A 21,705-nucleotide genomic window follows, 5' to 3' on the forward strand; every position below is an offset into this window, starting at 1 on the left:
ATCCCCACCAATTCATGGCTCGGCATTCACCCGCATATTCTTTTCCCTGCTTTAAGTTGTAAATACAGCGGAACCTTGGTTAGCATGAGCGTACATTTCCCGGTTAAAGTACAATATGTCGCTTGTATGTCATGTTAACACGCTACACCGAGTCTACTCGTGTTCATAACATACTTTTATCACAAAACGTCCCCATTAGCAGCCAATTAGCACCAAAAGTGAAACCAAAAGTCAGCTGTTGACTCTGTAGTTCTTTGGTAACTAACAGTTACGCCACAATCCTCTGCTTTTCTTATTGATCAGAGCTGCAAAATAACCCCCACTGGTGTCAACCAAAGTTGCAAGTGCCAGCACTTTGATAAAGAAAGTGAGAAACACGACTGAAATGAAAAAATAATTCGTAGCAAAACACGAAGGTGGGGTCCGTGTGGATCACTGCTTGTCCCTTCTGCCTCATAGCCGTGTTAGTCAAAAATCAAGTCTTCACTGAAGGTAGAAATGACGTTAAATGTTCATTTATCCCTTTTGTTTGTCATTTTTATCTTTTCTGCATGTAAAACTATTTGTGAAAGTATTTAAAAATGTGTTTTGTGTTATCATTTTTGGCTGCCTGGAACGGATTAACTGGATTTACATGATGCTAACCGAGGTTCCACTGTAAATTCATTTTTTACGGTAACTTCAATAGAAAGTGGTTTGATGATGCTATCTGTATGGGCGCTGTCTGAAAAATACGCTTTGACAAGACGTGATGTTGTGTAACCGCACGATAAGTACAACACTGTATAATGTACGCTTGTAGTTGTTACTTCATGTGTAAAACTGAATTTAAAATGCAATTAATCACCGTGAGAGATATTATTGGGAGCTACTTGACGTTCTTCCTTTATTAAACAAACTAAATAGCCTTTTTTTTTTCTTATTTACACGACAGCACGTCATTTCTGTCTCTACATGGTCGCATTTACAATTCCTCATCTGCTCTCTGTATTGTGGACAGACAAGCAATAGCATTCATGAAGAGACGTGACTATATTTTGAGTTTTTGGATCATTTTCAAGTCTTTTTATTGCTTTCTATTTTGAAGGTTTATGAAATGTACCGGTCATGTGGAGGTGCGATCACGATGCAGTTCCTATACACTGCACGTGTATATGTATGCGCGTGCGTGCTTGTATCGGTGTATCAATTTTCAGTCCAAAAGCTAACCCCCCTCAGATGAGGTCAGGAAGTCATTTAAATAAACAGGCGTGTGACCACTGAGGATTTTACCAACACAAAAACGGAGCGTGGACATTGACGGCATTCTAAAGCATTTTGTACTCGCTGAGGCTGACCCTCATCTTTGAGGGGAGTGCACTGATTTATAGGCGACACCAATAAGTCAAACATGGAGGAAGACACACACACACACACGCACGTATGCACGTGCACACTTACACACACAGAAGAAAAGCAAAACAAGCAGGAAGTTACCAAGTGAAAGGAGGCGGCCACATTGTTCACTGTGAGGAGAAAATTACAGTGGACGTGATGCTTCCATGACAAGCTATCTCTCACACACACATAACACACACACACACACACACACACACACACACACACACAGGTAATAAACGTGTGTCTTCATCAAGACAACAACAACAACACATTTGTCTTCATGCTGTCACCAACCATGGTGGCGAGAAAACAATAGAAACTAAAGAAATAAATAAATGAGGGGGGTGGACTGTCACATTTAACGCACACACACACACACGCACACACACGCTGTCGGTCCATAAACGTCTCAGTCAGTTTAACCACTGTTATTATTGTAATCATAATGACATGTTTTTAAATGGATTATTATACGTTTTCATTAATAACACCATGTCTTTTTCTTGACAAGATCAAACACACATACACACACACACATATTTATAAATAAATAAAAATCATGAAACAAAAAGTCTGTCAGAAAACACACACACAGACACACACTCCGTCATGTGTGCACTCGTTAATTAAAGTTGTGTTAATGACACGCTGTCTGCTAGAGGACACACATGTGGCGCATGCACGCAAACACACATGCACGCACACACATCTTGTCGTGTTTTTAATTGATTTCGCCTGCAATTACTTTGTAACAACGCTGGAGTGGAGGGCGCTCGCTCGTTTTGAAGATGTTTTCATTAATAACAAGTTGTCTTTATGACACCCATCACCTGTCATCCCGCCGCTGCCCTCGCCTTACCCTCACTTGGCCCCGCCCACTCATTCTCCTTTCATCTCTCCCGTTGACCCCCGCCCAACACACAAACATAACTGTAAATCTGTTGCTTGTTTTATTTTGTGTGTGTGTTTGAACGTCCTTTGGCCCGGAGCACACACTCTTGCCGTACTGTCACAATGAATACAAAGACAAGTCCAGGTAAAAATGACAAGACGGGAAAAGAAGACGTGTAGGAAGATGAAGAATTGAAGTGAGGAGAACATCGCTGTATGTCTGTGGGCGGGAGGGACAGCAGTGGGCGGGGCGTAAACAGAAAGAAGGGATTTGTTGGTGGAGAGGCCGGAGGTGAAAGGAGGAAGAAGAGTGATGGAGAGATTACCTGGTGGACGAGAGGAAAAGCTGTTGTGACACTCCCTAATGTTATTTCTAAACCAATCTGCTAAGTGCACCTAAGAGTGTGTGTGTATGTGTGTGTGTGTGTGTGTGTGTTTGTTTGCAGGCATCAAATAATCTTGTTGCCGTCGACAACATACCTCCTCCCCCTCCTGTCACCTCATGCCAAACATGCCCACATCCTATCCGCCATGTTTCATTTGTTCTTTTCATACTTTGTGCGTCAAAACGTCGCCTCCACCACTGACAGGCTCCCTCTAGCGGTCGTGTGAATGTGTCATTGCCTTTTAAAGTTTGAAAGTGTTCTACTGTGTCACTAAGTGCACTAAGTATACTGTGTCCACTGTGCACTAGGGTGGGAATCTCAGGGTACCTCAATACCTATAATACCATTTGCAATACATGGCTCACGATAACGATAATATCTCGACGCGGCGATAGGGTGAAACAAAAACAAGCAAAAATAATCAATGTAATAGTTTGTAGTTTGCAGCGTAATTGAACCAGAGTATAAACATCAATTGTGTAAAAACAACTGCCATGTTTTAGTGAAACATAAATTGAACCTGTTTCACTTTTTAAGTGTCTGACAAACAGTAACACTATTTTTAACTTATTCCGAAAACTACTCAAGTAGATCGAATCTACTTAGTAGAACCATAACAAAAATAAATATTACGGCTGAATCCCAATTCCACAACGTACCCCTTATCTTAGCCCTTACCCTTAGGTTTTGCGCGTTCACGAGAATCAAGTGGTGTCCCAATTCTCCCTAAATCAAAAGGTAAGGGGAAAGTGCATTGGCAGGGGGAGACCGAGGCCAAAACAGGGAGGTTTTTAAACCTTCAAATAATGCTTGATAAGTTTGTTGATGTTCATAAAGTTTGTTACATTGTTTTTTATATTTTATATGTACTGCATATTAGATACATTTTCTATTTTTATAAAATGTTGTTACTGTGGTGGTTGTAAGTGGTTATTTGAGTTATTTGTAGTTTTGCAATAAATGTCACAGTTTGCAAAAATGTGTTCCTTTTATTAAAAAGAGGTGTTGTGAGGTAGACTATATAACATTGAAATAATGTAGACATGTATGCACCTTCTTTATGGTAGGAAACATTTATTATGAACAATTTAATTATCTCATTTGCCGATGTCACAGCCAGAAAGCGATGAAGGTTGATGACATCATGAGAATTAGGGATGTCCCAGACCCCTTTTTTTGGCGTCCCTTTCTGATACTTTTTTTTTTTTTTTTTTAGTCTTGGCGATCCAATCCTGTACCGATCCCTTTTTTTTTTATAATAAGCTTTTGCTATGAACATGAATTTGTGGAATTGAATATGGTTATAAAAATAACTCTTCAAAGCATTCAAAATGTTGCAACCAAAGTATTGCTGAATTAATTATTATTTTTTATTACACAGCATGACCAACCTCTGAGTCAGGCCCCTAATCCAATAAAAGACAATCAAATAAAAGTGGAAAAAATTGCCATGCAAAATACCTTTAGGGTAGGACTAATCATTTGACGTGGTTATAGATCAATTTGTGGTGTGATTACAATATATGACTTTTTTTAAACAAACTCTCTTCAACGCAATGGTAATTAACAGTAAAAAATATTATTGACGGTCCCTAGTATGAACAACCAGCGGTTATAGCGGCACTTCCTGTGCAAGCTCCCCACACCATGACACAGCAGTCTGGGCAAAGTTGGAGGGAACTACCGCTGTAGCTATGGTGCCGAATAGCCAACGCCCAACGTGAAACTAACTTCACCAGGGTACACCGCGGACACGTCTGCATGGTGGTGTTGAACGCATTGTGTTCTGCGTCCTGATTCATATCCTGTAACATATCCTGTTCAAATCCAAACATGTCCTGTAAACAAAAAATATATATAATGAGCGAAAACAACAACAACAAAAAAATACTAATATTAAAAAAATCAACTTCAACTACACGGATTTCACTGGTATTTTTTGGAACCTAACCCCCGCATTAAACGAGGGAACACTGTATTCACTCTCTCCTCAGTCACACACTGGTGATGGTAATCTACATCTGCAGCCTCCGCTGCCCTGGGGTAGACTGACAGAAACATGGCTGCCAATTTGCGCCTACGCCCCCTCCAGTCACCACCAAACATTCATACAATAGTGTGGGCAGCACTGGAGGCGAAGTGGGTGAAGTGTCTTGCCCATGGACACAGTGACAGGCTGGAGGGAGCACGTATCAAACCACCAAACTGAACGACCTGCTCTTCATCCTAAGCCAATGCCCCCTCATTGGTGTATTTGAGCTTACACTTTTGTTGACTTAGACGGTGTTTCAGGTAGGAGGACATGCGGCTATGCATGAGCAGTCCGCTGGAGAAACACTTCCCCATGCATGCAAGCGTTCCTTTTCCTCACGACAGCATTTCATTCACACCAAGTCAATTTCTGCGAGATTCCATGTCTAACAGTAGATTCCGTTTTTATTGGCCTATTCCGCGATTCTGTCCAAGATTTTGTTAACGCAGAAATCATACGGCCCTAGGCAACCCTACTTGTAGAGAAAGTAGTCCTTTCCCTTCCATTACGTAGGCTAGATGTCAACTATTGAGTGTGGTGGGTGTCCAGCACTGCACGCTCACCATTTTGGCCATTTTGAGTGCAACATCTGGGTACTGACAGTACACCGCAATACTGCTGTACTACTCAGTGTGAACGCACTCATGCACTCAAAAGAGTGTAAGTGCAGAAGTGAGCAAATTGAGACACAGGGCTTACATCATAACTACAATTTCAATGTTTAGAGGAGCCCACATAGCATCGTAGCATCTTCTGACATTGGTAGAAGCCTTTGTGAAATATTATACACACGCACAGTGACCTGTCGCTCCCCTCTAGCAGTTTTGTGCAGGCCACGCCCACTGGTTGGAAGCACGATGCAGAGCGTCCCCTCTCATGTCTCGTCCTCAATGTGGTGATGTCGGGCTGAGCCTAAATTTCACCTTATAGGAGACAACACTATGCTAAAGTGTCTAACTGCTTTAATGTGACCATTTAGTTCCTGAAAGTGTGTCCCTGTAGCGCTAAAGTACACACACACAAACACACACACACACACACACAAAGAGCGAGAGAGAGGATCAGTTTTCCTTGGTGACGGAGGATTGCATTTCTTTCTTTGATCTTCACCTCCCTCCATGATCCCTCGCTCTAGTGTCTCATCGACAGCACAGTCAAAGAAAGAGAGCGTCCCTCTCCCACAATGTATGAAAACACAGTAGATGTTTGTTTTAGACACCAGGGCTGCCCTTATAACGTACTTCCACGCATCCACTGAACACTAAGTTTATTTTTTATTAATCTGCTTCAATCAAACAAACATGGCAAAGAAGCCGAAGAATATATCGTAGGGTTGTGGCAGAACGGCATCGTCATGGTTTGGTTTTAAGGTGACGTTTTGGTTCATGGGTACAGTTAGAGAACAAGCACAACTTTTTTCTCATAAAATGTCTTAAAAAATTCATCGTTTTCCATACAATTTCAACTATCGTTTAAAAGTATGACTTTTTCCTCATAGGAGTACACTTCTCGTAAAATTATTATGACCTTTTCTTCATAGTAAAATGACTTTCACCTTGTAATTGCAATCATTTATTGAAAAATGCTGATTTTTTCCCCCTCAATATTCTGACTATTTTCCTCATAAAAACTTTTTTCTTGTAAAATCGTGACTTTCACCTTATAAAATTGCAAACATTTTTTGAAAAATGTTATATTTTTTCCTAATATTACAAAAGTTTTCCCTCATAAAATTCGTACTTTTCCCTTATAGAAGTCCAACTTCAGTTCAGCTTTTTTTATTTTTTTGACATGAAGTTGCATGACATCCCCGTCAGCAGTGTACCACATCAACGGTGACTTGGTACCACGAGTCCAGTTCTGGTCGCATTTCCATGATGAGGAACGTAGTTCCGCTTAGTTGCTGGGTCATTTAAGTCAGTGGTCCCCAACCCACGGGTCATTTGGTACCGGGCCGCACAGAAAGAAAAAATAATTTCCATTATTTCATTTTTTTATATATTTTATTTTGAAAAGTGGCCGGATTCTCTCTGTTACATCCGTCTCACTTGACGCATGTCCATTGTGCGTGTGCTAACTTTATCTCATGCCGCACAGATAGACTACTACTGTATTTTTACCATTTTTCTTTCACCTCATATTTGGTGTCAAATGCTGATACTATGTGGGAATGCATAAAGGTAAGTTTTGATGACTTATTGACTGCTAATGTGCACACACGTCACACAGCGATGTAATAATCTCTCTGGAAAAACTTGGCTGGAACTTGAACTGGTGGATGGTGGGTCGGCATTCATGTTGTGCTTTTAATTTGATGTTATTAATGTCTTAGTTTTACACAATACATAATAAATAAGATAAATTAGATCGCTATAATGTACGAACACCCCCCTCACGCCCACCCTGGTCTGCGGGAGATTTGTGGGAACACAAGCCAGTCCGTGGGTCAAAAAAGGTTGGGGACCACTGATTTAAGTAACTAGTAAACATCAGGCCTCACAAAACGCTCTGTGTTATATTTGTCTCCCGCCATATTCCTGCACACTGTCGCTTATCCATTCTTGTGTATGTGACAAAGACGCTCATCTAACTTCATGTCCAAAAATACAAACTCTCTCTTTAAGCCACCAAAACAGGACCTACGACCAAAAGGACGTTGCCAGTCGACCATGAAGCTCAGGGATGACCAAATGCTTTATACTGAAGGGTGTAGGGGCACATTTGATACAGTGAGATCAAATGTCATCCAATGTGTGTCAATATATGGTAAACTATCTGAACAAAGCATCTTAGCTTTGTGTTATAGTCAACAAAGCAAATTAGTGTCATATCTAATAATCATTCAATTTTTACAATAGGCCAAGGGCCAATAAAAAACCAACTGTGGGCCAAAAGTAGACTCAGCGGCCGCACTGTGAACACGCCTGATTGATGATTGAGCGCTATTACACCAGGCACAAGAGGGCAAAACACTGATTGGAGACACTGACGACAAACACACAAGCTAGATTAACCCATGTGACGACTGATAGCGCCGTAACTGCTGGACACACACTCACACACACATCTCAGCCACAAGGCAAAGTGTGTGTGTGTGTGTGTACATATGTGTGAATGGATAGTGACTGACAGGAGTAGGGGGGGGTTGCTGATGTCAAAGTGTTATTCTGGGCTCTTCTTATCGCGAAAGGCTGTTAAAGTGCACGTACACAATACACACACATGCACGCACACAAAACACATGCACACACAAACACACTTGTCCTGAATATGGGGGTCTTAATGTTTGCAGCGAGGAAAGTGCTCAGCTTTGGTTTGCCCGCGCACGCACACACACACACACACACACACACACACGCGCAAAACACACAGGCTCAGTGGACGCATGTGCACTCTCTTTGAACTCCTTTCATGAGTTTGGTGTTTTTCATTCTTTGACATGGAGCATTAGGTTGTTTTAGTTGCACGCTCGCACACACACACACACACACACACTGAGTGAGGCTATAGGTCACATGAGCATTCAGTTTTAAATGCGCGTATTTTACTTCTCAGCACCAAACAGTTTTTTCCTGTATCAACCAATAATGTAAGAGCCTGATTCCCTTTTAAATGATCGTCGGACTTCCTGTTTCTGCAACACTGCTCTCACTTAACTTTGCAAGACAACTTTGGAGAAGTTTGAATTAAGATGATCAGGACAAGAACGACAAAAATAATTACAAAAGGTGCACCTGTGCAGGTGGTCCTTCTAGCAGTGTGTGCACGTAAATGCACGCTGAGAAGATGAAGCCCAGTGAGAGTTCATCTTTTTTTTTATTTACTTTGAGTTTTTTGTCCGTTATTTTCCCAGCATCTTACTTCGAAGGGAGGGGTTGGGGAGGGCCATTAGAGGAATGTCAATATGATTGGAGAGAGGAGTGTGTGTGAGTGCCTGTGTGTGTGTGTGTGTGTGTGTTGAACAACAATGACTCTCCAGCAGTGTTGTTGCATGAGCATTCACGATTCATTATTCCCTCTGACATGGACTGCTGTGTGTGTGTGTGTGTGTGTGTGTGTGTGTGTGTGTGTGTATGTAGGTGTGTGTGCGTGTGTGTGTGTGAGAGTGCACTCGATGGGACAAAGATGGAAGTGCAGGATTAACAAGGGCAAATGAAAAGAGTAACAATCAGGCCGTTTCATGTTGTGTAGTTTTAAGCAGTCGTCGGTGGTTGATGACATCACAAGCGTGCTAAAGAGCAAAGTGGACATTCGAGGTGAACTTTGGAGCCACTGACCTGGCGCTGGTGCAGTCCTGGTAGAGTGTCTCGAAGTCCTTCCTGGAGATAAGCTTGCATCGGTTGACGCCGGGCTGGATGGCGCCGAGTCCCCGCAGCACGCGCACCTGCTCCACGGTGCAGACCACCGGCGTGATGTCGAGTCTCTTGAGTTTAGTGTAGACTGTGTGCAGGCCGCCCACCAGGTGCTTGAGGAAGAGGTCGAACACCTGCGGCAGGCAGATGAGCTCCTCCTGGCCGTGCACGCTGAAGCTGGCCACCTTGACGCCGTGCACCTCCACCAGCTTGCACTCGCCGGAGGAGCTCTGAGTCAATGCGGGCGCGCCGGAGGTCAGCGATCCCAGCGCGGACACCAGCGGGCCGGCCGCGCCGTTGCCCAAGCCGACCAGCGCGCCTCCCTGTGCGGGCAAGAAGCCGCCGAGCATGGTGCCGCTGAGCCGCGGGGACAGCGAGTGGGGGTTACCGTGAGCCGGACTGGAGGTCCCGCTGGCCTCCGCAGGAGCCGAGCGATACAACGTGGCCGGAGCGGGGGCGCCCGAGCCCGCCGGGAGGAGTGAGGGGGAGCCAGGCAGCGACATGAAGGGATGGACGCTCTTCTGCGCGCACTTTGCTACGTGGGGGGGAAACGCTTCTTTGTCCAATTTTTACGCGTTGTCCTTCAGTCCACGTTGTTGTCCTCCTTACAGTCCACCGTCGTCCCCACAGAGTCCACTGTCCTGTCTGTGCGTAAAATCCACTTGAACACACTCCAGGTCTGTCCGAGTCCTGGCCCCGCCCCCAACATTGAGATACACCAATCAGAGGAGAGAGTGTGCCGCCTGGCCGCTGTGATTGGTCATTAGAGAAGGAGGGCTGGATTTTGACCGAAAGCCTAACTTTTAGCAACTTTATGCTTCAAAAGTTTGAATTTGAACATTCATGACTTTTTCTACCGGTTTATTTCACTGCTGGTGCACAAGGCCCACTGCACCTCTGGTGGCCACAAGTGAATAGCCCTGACCTCTGACCCTGCTGAAGGTTAGAAAGAAAGCAAAGTTTAGGAGGCAGCGGAAGACAGATTAAAAGAAGCAATTACACGTCAATGGGATTGTGCCGTGTGGATTACAGACTGCCTGCTTTTTGTAATCCTGTGTAATCCCATTACACTGAGACGCTCGCTCAATGAAACCAGGACCAAGAGAGACTGCACCACCTCACAGAGGGGACGACGACAGAGACGAGTTTGTCCCTCAGGACCACCAACAAAGACTTGCAGCAAGAGGAGACGAGAGGACAAAAAGTAGAAAAACTTGCCATCAAAATGACTCTTCAACCCACGGCAGTTTCTAAGAAGGTTCTAAAGGCCTCAACCATTCAGGTCTTCATTGTGTTAATATTAACACATGGCACACACACACACACACACACAGCTGTCACTAGAGGCCATCAAGATTTATTTAGCTTTTATTTAAACAAGCTTCAAGTCAAACCATCCATCTTGCTCTCACACAGCCTCCAGCCTTCATTAACATGCGTGTGTGTGTGTGTGTGTGATCATCCCCGGCACCCCCAGCCATGACAGTGATGTCGCTTTAATAATCATCTAACCACAACAACCTGCTCTAACTGTAATATATTACTCACAACAATGACAACGTATAGTGGCTAAACGCTAGCATACGAACACTAACAATTGTTGTCTCAGTTGGCACGCTTCTTTACTTCCACTGAGTCTTGTCAATGCAATTCTTCACTTTATTGTCATTGTCATCATGAATAAGAACACAAATGTTATTCGAGCATCATACACTGCACAGTAATGATAAAACAAAGTGGAGCACAACTGTCAAAATTCACACACTCAGAAACTAAGTGCACACTGTACACTATACTCAGCGGCGGCTCAAGCGATGGGCCATGTGGGCAATTGCCACAGCGTCGGTACGCCCAGGGTGCCATTCAAGCCAGAAGTGACAGAAGTACTTGAGCATAACATGCTAGTATGTTAGCATCATTTACAACATCTGTCTGGATACGTTCATTCATTTCAAAGAGACGCTTCAGGAACCTTCCGGCTGCCTTCCGTCGTCACAAATGCGTTCATTTGATGTACGAGGACAATATGACTGCCATCACGCTCCTCGTGATGGTTCCATCCGCTCCGTCCTCCACCTCTCCTTCTCGCTTTGCCCTTCATCCTCCTCCTCTTCATCAGCCGCTACATAAAAGCTGCTCATCCAGAAAAAAGACACTTGGAGGAGGAGCGCGTCAGGATGGAATGATTAAGGAATGGCAAGATGAAGGATCCCAAAAACTCTCCTGGCTGAGCTCAGAACCCCTCAGGGAGGTCAGACCAGTTTCAAACAGGTTCTACAAAATATCAAAGACTGATCCAGATAACAGTATCATTCCGGATACTATGATCCACAATATGAAAAAATAGGGGACCTTTGGAATTTTCTTCATAGGAAGACAACAAATGAAGCTATACAGTAAAGATGCAACAAACACCATGTAATATAGCCAAGGAACTGTGGAATCTGGAGTGTGCCAACGGATTTGTTGTATCTTCAAAAGCTATGGGGCTAGATCCAGAAAAAAACTGCCATTACGCAAAATGTGACTTTTGTGAATAACAACTGAACTAATATTGATCTCATTATGAATCCAATTGCTGTTTTCATGGTCAAATAATCTAAATATGTAGACAAAATAAATGTAGGACTAATATATATGGTGTAAATCACAATATGGGGGGAACTATGGCGGTTGGCGGAGGTCTGTGCTCTCTGAGTGCTTTTCTAGTTTGTCTTTGAAGTCAACTAACAAGGCTAGCTAGAAGATCAAGGCTGTGTTTCAATTCATACACTTTTACACTTGCACTTTAATAAGTGCATAATGTGTGTACATCATTTGTGAGTGTGCGAAAATTGACAGTGTAGTGCAGGCACTTGCGAAAAAGGACAATCACAATATTTACCCGCTTCCTGTTCATAATCTTCTCTCCTTTTTAATTACGAATTGCAACCACTCAAGTTAGTCCCTCCCCTTCCGCTACATAGCCAAGATGGTGATCGAGGGTCGTGCTGTATGTGTCCATCGCTGCACACTCACTATTTGGGGTGTTTTGAATGCGATACATCGCGCCAGTGTTCCTATTTGTGCAGAAGCACCATGGAGGGTCACCACTAAGGAGCTCAAGAGGACGTTTGAACACGTTTATTTCATTATTCACGTCTAATCAGTGCCATCCATCACTGTGACAGCCCCCTAGTGGCAGCCAGCTGTCACCACGTCCCGCTGAGCTAGGTTTGGGTCGCACGGGTCCAACTAGCATGCACAATCGATAGTCACTGGGGAAGGACGGATGAGGGGAATGATGTTGTATTGGGAAGTCACATGCCATTTGTTGACCAATCAGGAGGCTGCAATGTGGGTACAACATCATCAGTGTTATTTTGGTAGCCCTGCGTAACGAGGCTTGATTAAAGTTAATCTGGACTGTCTTTGTTTGAAGAGTCCTAAAAGTCAGCATGAGACGGCAATAAATACCCTTCGGCCCTCCCCGGTGCGGCCCCCAACCTCCAGCGGGGTTCAGCGAGGAAGCGGCACGATAAGAGTGGAAGACGTCCACAAATTAGACTTGGAAAACTTTTATTGATCTGAGCGCCAGATGGAATTAGAGACTGAGAGAGGACGCTTTGAAGAGGAGTTTCAGTGTCGCTATCGTAAGACGCTATAATCCATCATATCTGCCAATCAAATTAGCATGTGTACACATGGTGTCACATGCACGCTCTGAGGCCAAAGCAGTAGTGCTAGCTTAATTAGCGTTCTAATTAATAAGCCAGCAGACGTGTTAAATCATATTCATTCCAACATTAATGAAGCAATAAAAGACTTTGAACGAGATATCACTCCAACACGCAGCCATCGCCCTTTAAATCTGTGTATTAATTAACGTGCACGTGGATGTGCGCGTCATCAAGGCCCGACAGCTGCGATAAGGCAAGCGAGGAAGGGGGGGGATCAACATGGATGCCATTGAGGGAAAACAGAGAGAAAGCGCGGGAGTTCCTCCTTAGCAGATAACGTCCTCGTTGGCTTCTCAAACTTTTTGGGGCAGCTTGAAAGCGGCCCCAGTGGCATTTCAGGAAAACGATGGCGGCGTCCTCAGAGCCTTGCCGTGAGTTATTGGCCATGTCCGCCCAGCAAGGTCGTACCGGGACCCCGCGAGGCCTCCGCCAAGGTGAGCTCAATAAAACACTGGAAGGTGAAACCTGCCGCAGGTGACGCCGTAAAGCTTCCCTTATCGCCCGGCGGCCCTGCCCCGTGCTTCTGTTGCCATAACGACCACGATGGAAGGCTGGTGGTGGGGAGTGTAATTCTCGACCTTTATGGCCCCCCCACCCCCGACACAGACGCGAGGAGCGGGCACAACCACAACAATGTTTGTTAGCATCGCTAGGCTCTTTAACACACAAAATTAGCACATCACAAACAGTAATCCCGCATTGATTCATCTATTCCTTTCATGTGGGACATTGCCATAACTGTGTGCGTCCCGCCTCTGTTACGGCTCAAAAGAAGGAGCGTTAGCTACCAACTGGAGAGCCCGAGCATTGGAGGACACATCTTACTACATTGGAACACAGGAGGGCACCACTGAGAAGTGATGCAATGTGCACACAAAGACACACAGCAGTACAGGGTGATGGAGGGTGAAGAGATGAGAAGATCAATCATGAGCTGTCAACACTAACTAATAGAGTACACAGCAACATATTCTCACACACACACACACACAAACACACTTTAATTGCTTTTAGGGTCAAAAGAAACACAATCAAGCGCCGTAACATGACAACAATGACAGTCATCTCCATGCAGACAAAGAAATGCTTGGCCAACAAAACCCTCATCAAGTGACAGCCGAGATAGGAAACATCACACATGCATGATTTTATTATGTAAAAAAAAAAAAAATGAAATAAAGATTATAAATTCATTTGGATTTGATCCCCGAGCAAGCAGCAAACATTCTGACCCCCACAGACCGGTTGCGTGTCCATGAAGAACACAAATGAGTCCTGTCCCTTTAAGAAAGTACTGCCCATCTCAATTCTTTAGATGGCTAAAAGAGAGACACCTGTCACGGAAACAGTCTATTACAGGGGTGCCCATTACGTTGAGTTTGGGTCAATTGCGTAAACGTCACGTTTGTCCTGATTCGCTCTTGCCTCCCCCCGTGGCTTTTCAAGCTTCACACGGACATGCGACTTTCATCTTTATTATTCTGATTACGGACAAACTAACTCAGCGGTAAGATTCTTATATCTATAACAAAAGTTATGTGTTCACTTGTAGCGGCTAGTTATGTAGAAAAAAAGTGTATTGTTTGATAGCTTTGCTTTGGAATCATGAACTCCACTACAGAAATCAGTAATACACATCCGCTTCTTAAACTATTATTTCATGACGAAATGGAAAATGGGCCCATTGCTGAAACCTTTTCAATATGTTGCCTTGACTTCAGTTGCATTGTCTTTTGCATAAACATTTTCAATTATTGTATATCGGTAATGTTTGATAGCAAATGCTAACTGGATGTAATACGAACTGTGTCTCCTAATGAACGTTAGGTAGCTATTTTGACTGACATATTAGCAGTACTCAGGCTATGTACACAACTATTTAGGAATTATGTGTAATTATCTTTATTGCCATATTGAATATAATTATGATATCAGTTACTTTGCTTACCTGTAAACTTTGAAAATGTGAATGTGAAATACTAATCATTCATATTTAGATAGTATTTGAAAGTTTACCAGTTAGATTTTCTTTACATGATATGGACTTGGTCATTTTAAAAGTCGCTCTCAGGTTGAAAAAGTGTGAGCACCCCTGGTCTATTACATTTAAACTCCTCCACCGTGTGCAAGACTAAGGAGCTCTCCTCAGGGATGGGCTTGTAGACCTGCACGAGACTGGAGTAGAATACAAGACCATCAGCAAAGCAATAGTTGAACAACATGCCTCCTACACAGCACCGCAGAGAGGTCAGAAGAGGAACCGCACTCCCTCGAGTGACGTCTCAATTGAAATCATGACGCAAGTGTTTTGTGGTGTCACGTTGTTGTCGTTTGTGTGTGTGTGTGTGAAGTGAAAGCGAGAAATCACATTAAAAGCAGAGAAGATATTGACTCTTAAACAGGAAACGACATCAGCACTCCTCTGACCTGCTGGAGGATCCATTACCGCCGTGTGTGTGTGTGTGTGTGTGTGTGCGTGCGTGTCTGTTGACCTTTCCCAGTGTTAGCCAGTCTGAGCCATCACAGGAGGTATTAATGCACTAATCACATTAAACAGAGAATCATTAATCATCTCCGCCCAGCGCTGTCACCGCCACGCAACGCCTAATCAACTCTATTGTTTACAGACACACACGCGCGCGCACGCTGGCATTAGCTTGGCACGCACGCACGCACACAGATGGGTTTTCCAGGAAAAAGTACCTCTAAGTGTCCCATTTTCTTCAGTTACATAGCATGTTGCTAAAGTGTGTTATTTTTTTTAATACTGCCGTTTTTAAATCACGTGTGTAACAACCTCTCTCTCGCTTTCTCTCTCCATCACCCTTCAACTTTCATCCTCTTCACTCCGCGGGCCCGCTGACTCAGCAAAGGCGTCATTAACAAGCACGCTAAAAGGCAAAGATATGCGCACACACACACACACACTTTGCATCTTTAATGATCCCCCCCCCCCCCCACACACACACACAGAGCTGAAAGTGGCACAGTGCTGAACGAAGCTAAAAACACCCCAAAGTTCAACTGAACGGCGACTCTCAGTGGTCACTGTGCACTTTGATTGAAAGCAAAAAAAAAGTAAGCGTTCACAAGGAGTATGGAGTTCCAGTTACGCTGGATGTGTTTGGACACTGCAGGTGGAAGGCTGCTCTACAAACCAGAAAAGGTAGGTTTTGTAGTATTTAATATTAGGTTTTAGTTTATTTATGCTTTGGAATGGCAAAAAAATAAGAGGAAAACATTCTGATTCTTTGTTTGTGAAGGCTCTCATTAATCCAGGAATTCTCCATTGCAAATGTGTTTTATTTGGTCAACTGGATAAATAATTGATTCTCTCTGTTGTTGCAGGTGTGCAGGATCATAATGGCCTGCTGCGTTTTGCATAACATCGCAATGAAACGTGATGTGTCTATTGCGCACGTAGCACCCCCAGATAACGACATGCGCCCCCAGCCACGTCTTGAGCCAGAGCACGGGGCTGCTGTATTAATTAGGCAGCGTCTAATCAATCAAATGTAACCACAGAAAAAATAAATTGTCACACACAAACTATGTATTTTGACTTTATTTTTCCATCATGATTGTGTAAATGTTTTGTAGAGTTTCCAAAATGGTTTGGAGTGTAGTGGCAATTTGAGAAAGTGAGTGTGCTATGTGTTGTTGATTGTCCAGTACAGCATCAGAGATGATTCTGGAGTGACGGGAGGAAGCAGACACTTGTGTCGGAGTCCTGGCTCGTGTCGGAGTTTGGGCCTGAGTTGGGATTTGTTCTTCTGTTATCGCCTGTGTTTTCTGTCCTACTAGGTCCTCTGAAATCAAATGAAAGAGATACATGAGTTAAGATAGAAATAAATAAAACCAAATTAAAAGTCAAAATTTTGAAGTGTGGAATTATAAGAGAACCACAAAGGCCCCAAAGTTTGGTAACAAAGACAGGACAGCATAAATTTGAAAGGCAATTACAATGTTAAAATAGCAAAATGTGACTCACCAGCTTCGGAATCAGATATGAAAAATGAAAAGTCCACATCCGTATCCATGGCCTGGGTGTTTGGAACCCCACTGACGGATGTCTCCCCGATGATGGCGATGATTCTCTCATCCACCTGTGAGGGGCCTGCACTGATTGATGGCCCACGTCCCGTTTCCTCCAGATCCCTCCGGTGCAGTGCAATCTTTTTTTTGACTCTGATTTTAAGTCAAACCACTTCTTTTTAACCTCTGTGGTGGTGCGTTTCTCCGTGGAAACGGCATTTATGTTTCCTGCAATGGTGCTCCATGCCGACTCTTTTTGGATGGCCTGATGACCGGTGGACACACTTGAAAATACGGTGGTCTTGTGTTCGGTCACTCCTTGTAAAAGCACCTCTATTTCAGTAGAATTGAAGTTTTTCTTTTGTTTGTTGTCCAGCTGCTCCTCAGTCTTGCCCTTGAGCTTTGGCATCTTGGCCTCTAGCTGCCTGTTGCGCACGGCACATTTTTGACCTTATATAGGAAATAATAGGCGGTGACCTATGCAAATTAGGCCTCACATGCACGTGGCATTCATCAACCTAAGAACACCGGTGCGAACGATTATCCCTACTTAAGAACGTGTCGTGAATGTGGCGCAGTTTCCAACCCGCGCCTTCTTAAGTACAGTTCTTAAGAAGACTTTTAAGAAGATGTTCGTGAATGAGGCCCAATGTTAGTCATGCTGCGCACTTGATTAAAAACAATAAGTTGTATCTCGTTGTCTGTGTTCCACTGTTGGAAAGAGTTTGCTGTCTAACAAATGTTCGCTTGAGAATTATTGATCCCGGAAGTTCAAAACTGTGAATATATTTCTAACTTTACTGCAGTCTGTTGGTGGACCTGAATAAAGTCTGAGGGGAAAAAAATCGTCCTGGTGGCCTTAAATTGAATCAACAGCGCCACTTACTGTTGTGGAGTGCAAATTACAGGCTCTTTTTTGTTGTGCTTGAAAGATTTTAGTCTGTACTTGAAGGATCATTTTTTGTAATTGAAGAAATATGTTCTTTTGTGTGTGTGTGTAAAACATGCTGTATTTGTTCGTGACGCAGGATGTATTTGTTTGATACGTACGTTTCTTATTTGCAAAACAAAATGCATTTCTTTGTGAATGATGTACTGTATTTGCAAACCACACTGAGTTCGTGACCTGTTGGGTGTGAGTAAAACATGTTTTGTGTGTTTGTGAGGTTTGGCAAGATTTTAACCCCGTAATTATGAGCCTTAACCTTCCAGCGGTAGCCATGCTAACATGACGCACACGCGCAAACACGCACATACAGGCTGTGTCTCAATTGGCACACGTATACGCAAAATTCATCTTTCAAGCGCATACTAGTAAGTGCGTTCACACTGACGGCAAAATGCAGTGCACTGTCAGTCCCCGCATGTTACCGCAATCAAAAGGGTGAGTGCTTAGTACTGGATACATAGCTGAAGGGGAATTTCTAATTCGCTAATTTCAAATAATGGCAGTGGAGGAGCAGCCCATAAATAATGGACAGAAGAAGAAGCAGGTAAATATTGCAATTGTGATTTCCAGTAAGTGTGCCATGACAGTAATGACGTGTGGGACACCACTACACTGTCAAAGTTCGTGCATTCAGGAAGTACCGTATTTTCCGGAGTATCAGGCTATGTTCACAGTGCAGGTCAATTCCAATTTTTTTGTTCATATGTGACCTGTATCTGATTTTTTCATGTCAGTGTGAACAGCACAATTCTGATTTTTTCAAGTGCGACTCAGGCCTCATTCATATGTGGGTATAAATCCAATGTGTATGCGATGTGACTGCAGTATGAACGGTCAGGTCGCATATATGTCACCCATACGTCATCGAAAGGCGTGTATTGCCGTGCTTACCGAGACTTTAAAAAGGTACTCCTAGATGTAGGCAGTCATCAAAAGGCGTGGTTTATCGTGCAAGACTTGGATAAAAGGTACTCACCGATGTAGGCAAAAGTTCTTCTCGTCCGAAAATTATTTTTAAAAGGTGTTAGTGAAGGTGTTAGCTCCCGTCATGTCACACCACTCCTGCCTCAGACTTGCACCACACGCACCTTGGAACAGACGCGGCAGCAAAATTCCTGCCCTCTTTCTTCTTAGTCTCTTACACAGAATCATCTGGTTGAAAAAATATCTATTCCCCTTGCAAAAAAGCAAACGCATTAAAGAAAGCACGCGGATCAATACTGAAATATCGATCCTTTCGATACCAGCTCTTCATGCTCTAAAGCCGATTCTGAAATCAAAATAGTGATACTTAAGATATATGATTTTGTCCTTTGTTTTTTATGATGTTGTACATTAGCTTGGCTGTATTGTAAATCACCATATACAGTACTTCAGGGTTGAACATAAATCAATAAACGACTCTGATGTCTTGTATTCTTTATGCTGTCATTTGAAATACTGTACACTACTTTTTTAAATTTACCAGACACATTGGGTGAATTTGTACATAGCATCGTATCAGTATCACCAATACCAGCCTGAATTTTACCCAGTATCGGATCGGAAATGAAATCAATGGTATCGCACACCACTAGAGCACACACTGCACGGAAATGCGGGTGATGTCGTGCTTTCGCATTCACGTCACTTTCCAGACGCTTTGTGTTCACATGAACAAGTCGCATGTGTTTGGTAATGTGAACGACCACATAAAAAATCGAATTTAAACAAAAAATTCAAATTAGGTATCGTAGCCTGCAGTGTGAACATACAGTAGCCAATGGCACACTTTTTCATGGTTTGGCTGGTCCTGCAACTTGCACTCCGGAGCAACATGGTTTTTTTTTTCCACACTGACAGCCACAAGAGGGCTTGTGAGCCAGTATCTGCTACTCTTATCACTCCTGTATCACTGAAAATTTACAATGTAAACAAAACTTATAATTGAGAAAGAAGGAACACAAATGCCCCCAAAAAGAAAATCATATTCTGCAGATTACAAGCTGAAAGTGAACTAGTTATGTGAATAACTGTTCATATTTGACATTAACATTAGGGTTAGGGTTATGGTTAGCCTCACGGTCCTCTACTTTCAATGTTATTTTTAACAAGATTAACATGCGTTTTGGTGACATGACTACTTTAAGTGTTATTACTTAGAGGTATGGCAACATGCAGTGCACTGTCAGTAACCAGATGTTGCGCTCAAAACTGTCCAAACAGTGAGTGCGCAGCGATGGACCTTAAACATTCGGAATAGTCGCCATCTTGGCTACAAAACGGAAGAAGAAGTGCGTAAATATCGCAATCACAATTCCTAGTAAGTGTGCATCAATGGTACTGGTGGTCCCCGTTTTCCGATGTTCCATGTTGTTCCAAGTCCACAGTGCACATAGTATACATATTGAAGATTGACGGATGGATGGAAGTATTCCAAACACAAGCACACACACAGTGGCGAGGGGTCGGGAGCATCAAGAAAACCCAAGTGAACAAAGTAGAAAAGCGCATGTAAAAAAAGACTATGATTAATCCTTCCACAGTCATAAAGACATGTAGTCAATCCTCTTAATACATACACACACACACACACGCACACACACGTCCATAAAGTAATTAAATGAGTGAAACATGAAGACTTAAACGACACATATTTAACATCATCTCACTTGACCTCTAATTGATATTCTCGTGCAGCGTCTTGCGGGGGAAGGGGCAACTATAACTTTAGCGAGGACCCTCTGGGGGGGGACATAAAACCTACGTTTCCTCGCAGCAACGCATGACATTGTCGTGCATTGTCCAAGTTGAGCAGGACACCGTGAAATCGGCAATTTTTCGCCGTCAAGGACTATGAATTAGCAAAGCTTAAACAATGTGAGCGCTTGAACTCAATGCAGATTTTGATGGAAATTTATGCTCTAAAAGTGCTAACAAGCTTAAGCTATCTCACTCGAAAATCCTCTATGGTGTCCTTTTTGTGGACACTTAAATCCTTGGCTGACGCTCAATTCATGCACTTCTTTCAGTATTCTGTACTTCAGTAAGTGTACTGTGTACACTGTGTACTCAGTTCTTGAGTGTGCATACAGTATTTTGACAATGTAGTGCCGTCCCACTCCCCCCCAGGGGGGGAGGGTTGCTGTTGGTGGACTACACTGCTGATGGGGATGTCATAAAACTCCATGTCAAAAAATCGGAACCATCCCTTTAAGTATGGAAGTGCAGTAAGGGAGACACAGCCCTTATTCCTGCTCTGTCCACACACGCTAAAACACTCCACTCTTCTTCTTGTCGCACCTGTTCGACAAAGCTCACTTGAGGCCACAGTGTTAGCTGCAGTCAGACACAAACTAGCGTGAGTCGGAGACTCCTTTTTCCTCCACAGCTGAATTTTTTTCGTCAACGTTCCCAAATCACAATCAGACCTCCAATAGCTGCCATAAACACTCAGAAAACTCATTTTCTGTCGTTTTTCAAACATTTCCAGCGCGTGTGTGTCTCAGTCTGGTCTTTACCGACACCTGGCGGTCACACTGATAATATCCCACATGTCAGATAAAGGCAACAAGCAGCAACAACATGATAAACTGTATAATAAATTCCCGCATAAATGTTTTAGTTGTTTTGCTGAACAGATGATTGCATTGAAAGGTAGTGTATTCTATTTCTATATCTTTTTGACTGTAATAAGTGTAGCAGCAGTCCTGAACAACATTTCAGATGTATCACACGTACACACATGCAAACACACACACACACACACACAACGCGCCTTGCTGGAGGCTACAGTAGACTTTTGCACTACTAGCCTACTTTACTTGAAGCTAGGTCACTTCTCTAAAAGCGTCCAACCACCGTGAAACGTACATTATTCCAACAAAAGACAGACACGTATATAGAGTAAGAAGAGTGTGTGAGCTGAATGAAAACACAAAGTCACTCACATTGCAAGACAAACGTGACATCAGCAGTGACA

The 21,705-nt window shown here is 43.4% G+C and overlaps 1 protein-coding gene across 4 annotated transcripts in view; it reads right to left on the reverse strand.

Moving 5' to 3' along the window:
- Positions 1–21,705, reverse strand: part of dachb (dachshund b) — an 80,706-nt gene that overhangs the window by 52,681 nt on the left and 6,320 nt on the right. The window contains exons 4-5 of one of the 4 annotated variants that reach the window (XM_054800749.1): positions 9,899–9,977; positions 8,967–9,791 (exon numbers count right to left, since the gene is read on the reverse strand). In XM_054800749.1, coding sequence (XP_054656724.1) covers positions 8,967–9,544 — 578 coding nt within the window. In that variant the 5' untranslated portion in view covers positions 9,545–9,791; positions 9,899–9,977. Of the gene's footprint in view, positions 1–8,966; positions 14,936–21,705 lie in introns of those variants that run through there. The other 3 variants (XM_054800751.1, XM_054800750.1, XM_054800748.1) reach the window with 3 other exon arrangements.

This window comes from Dunckerocampus dactyliophorus, chromosome 15, assembly GCF_027744805.1.
Source record: "Dunckerocampus dactyliophorus isolate RoL2022-P2 chromosome 15, RoL_Ddac_1.1, whole genome shotgun sequence".
NCBI classification, from domain to species: domain Eukaryota; kingdom Metazoa; phylum Chordata; class Actinopteri; order Syngnathiformes; family Syngnathidae; genus Dunckerocampus; species Dunckerocampus dactyliophorus.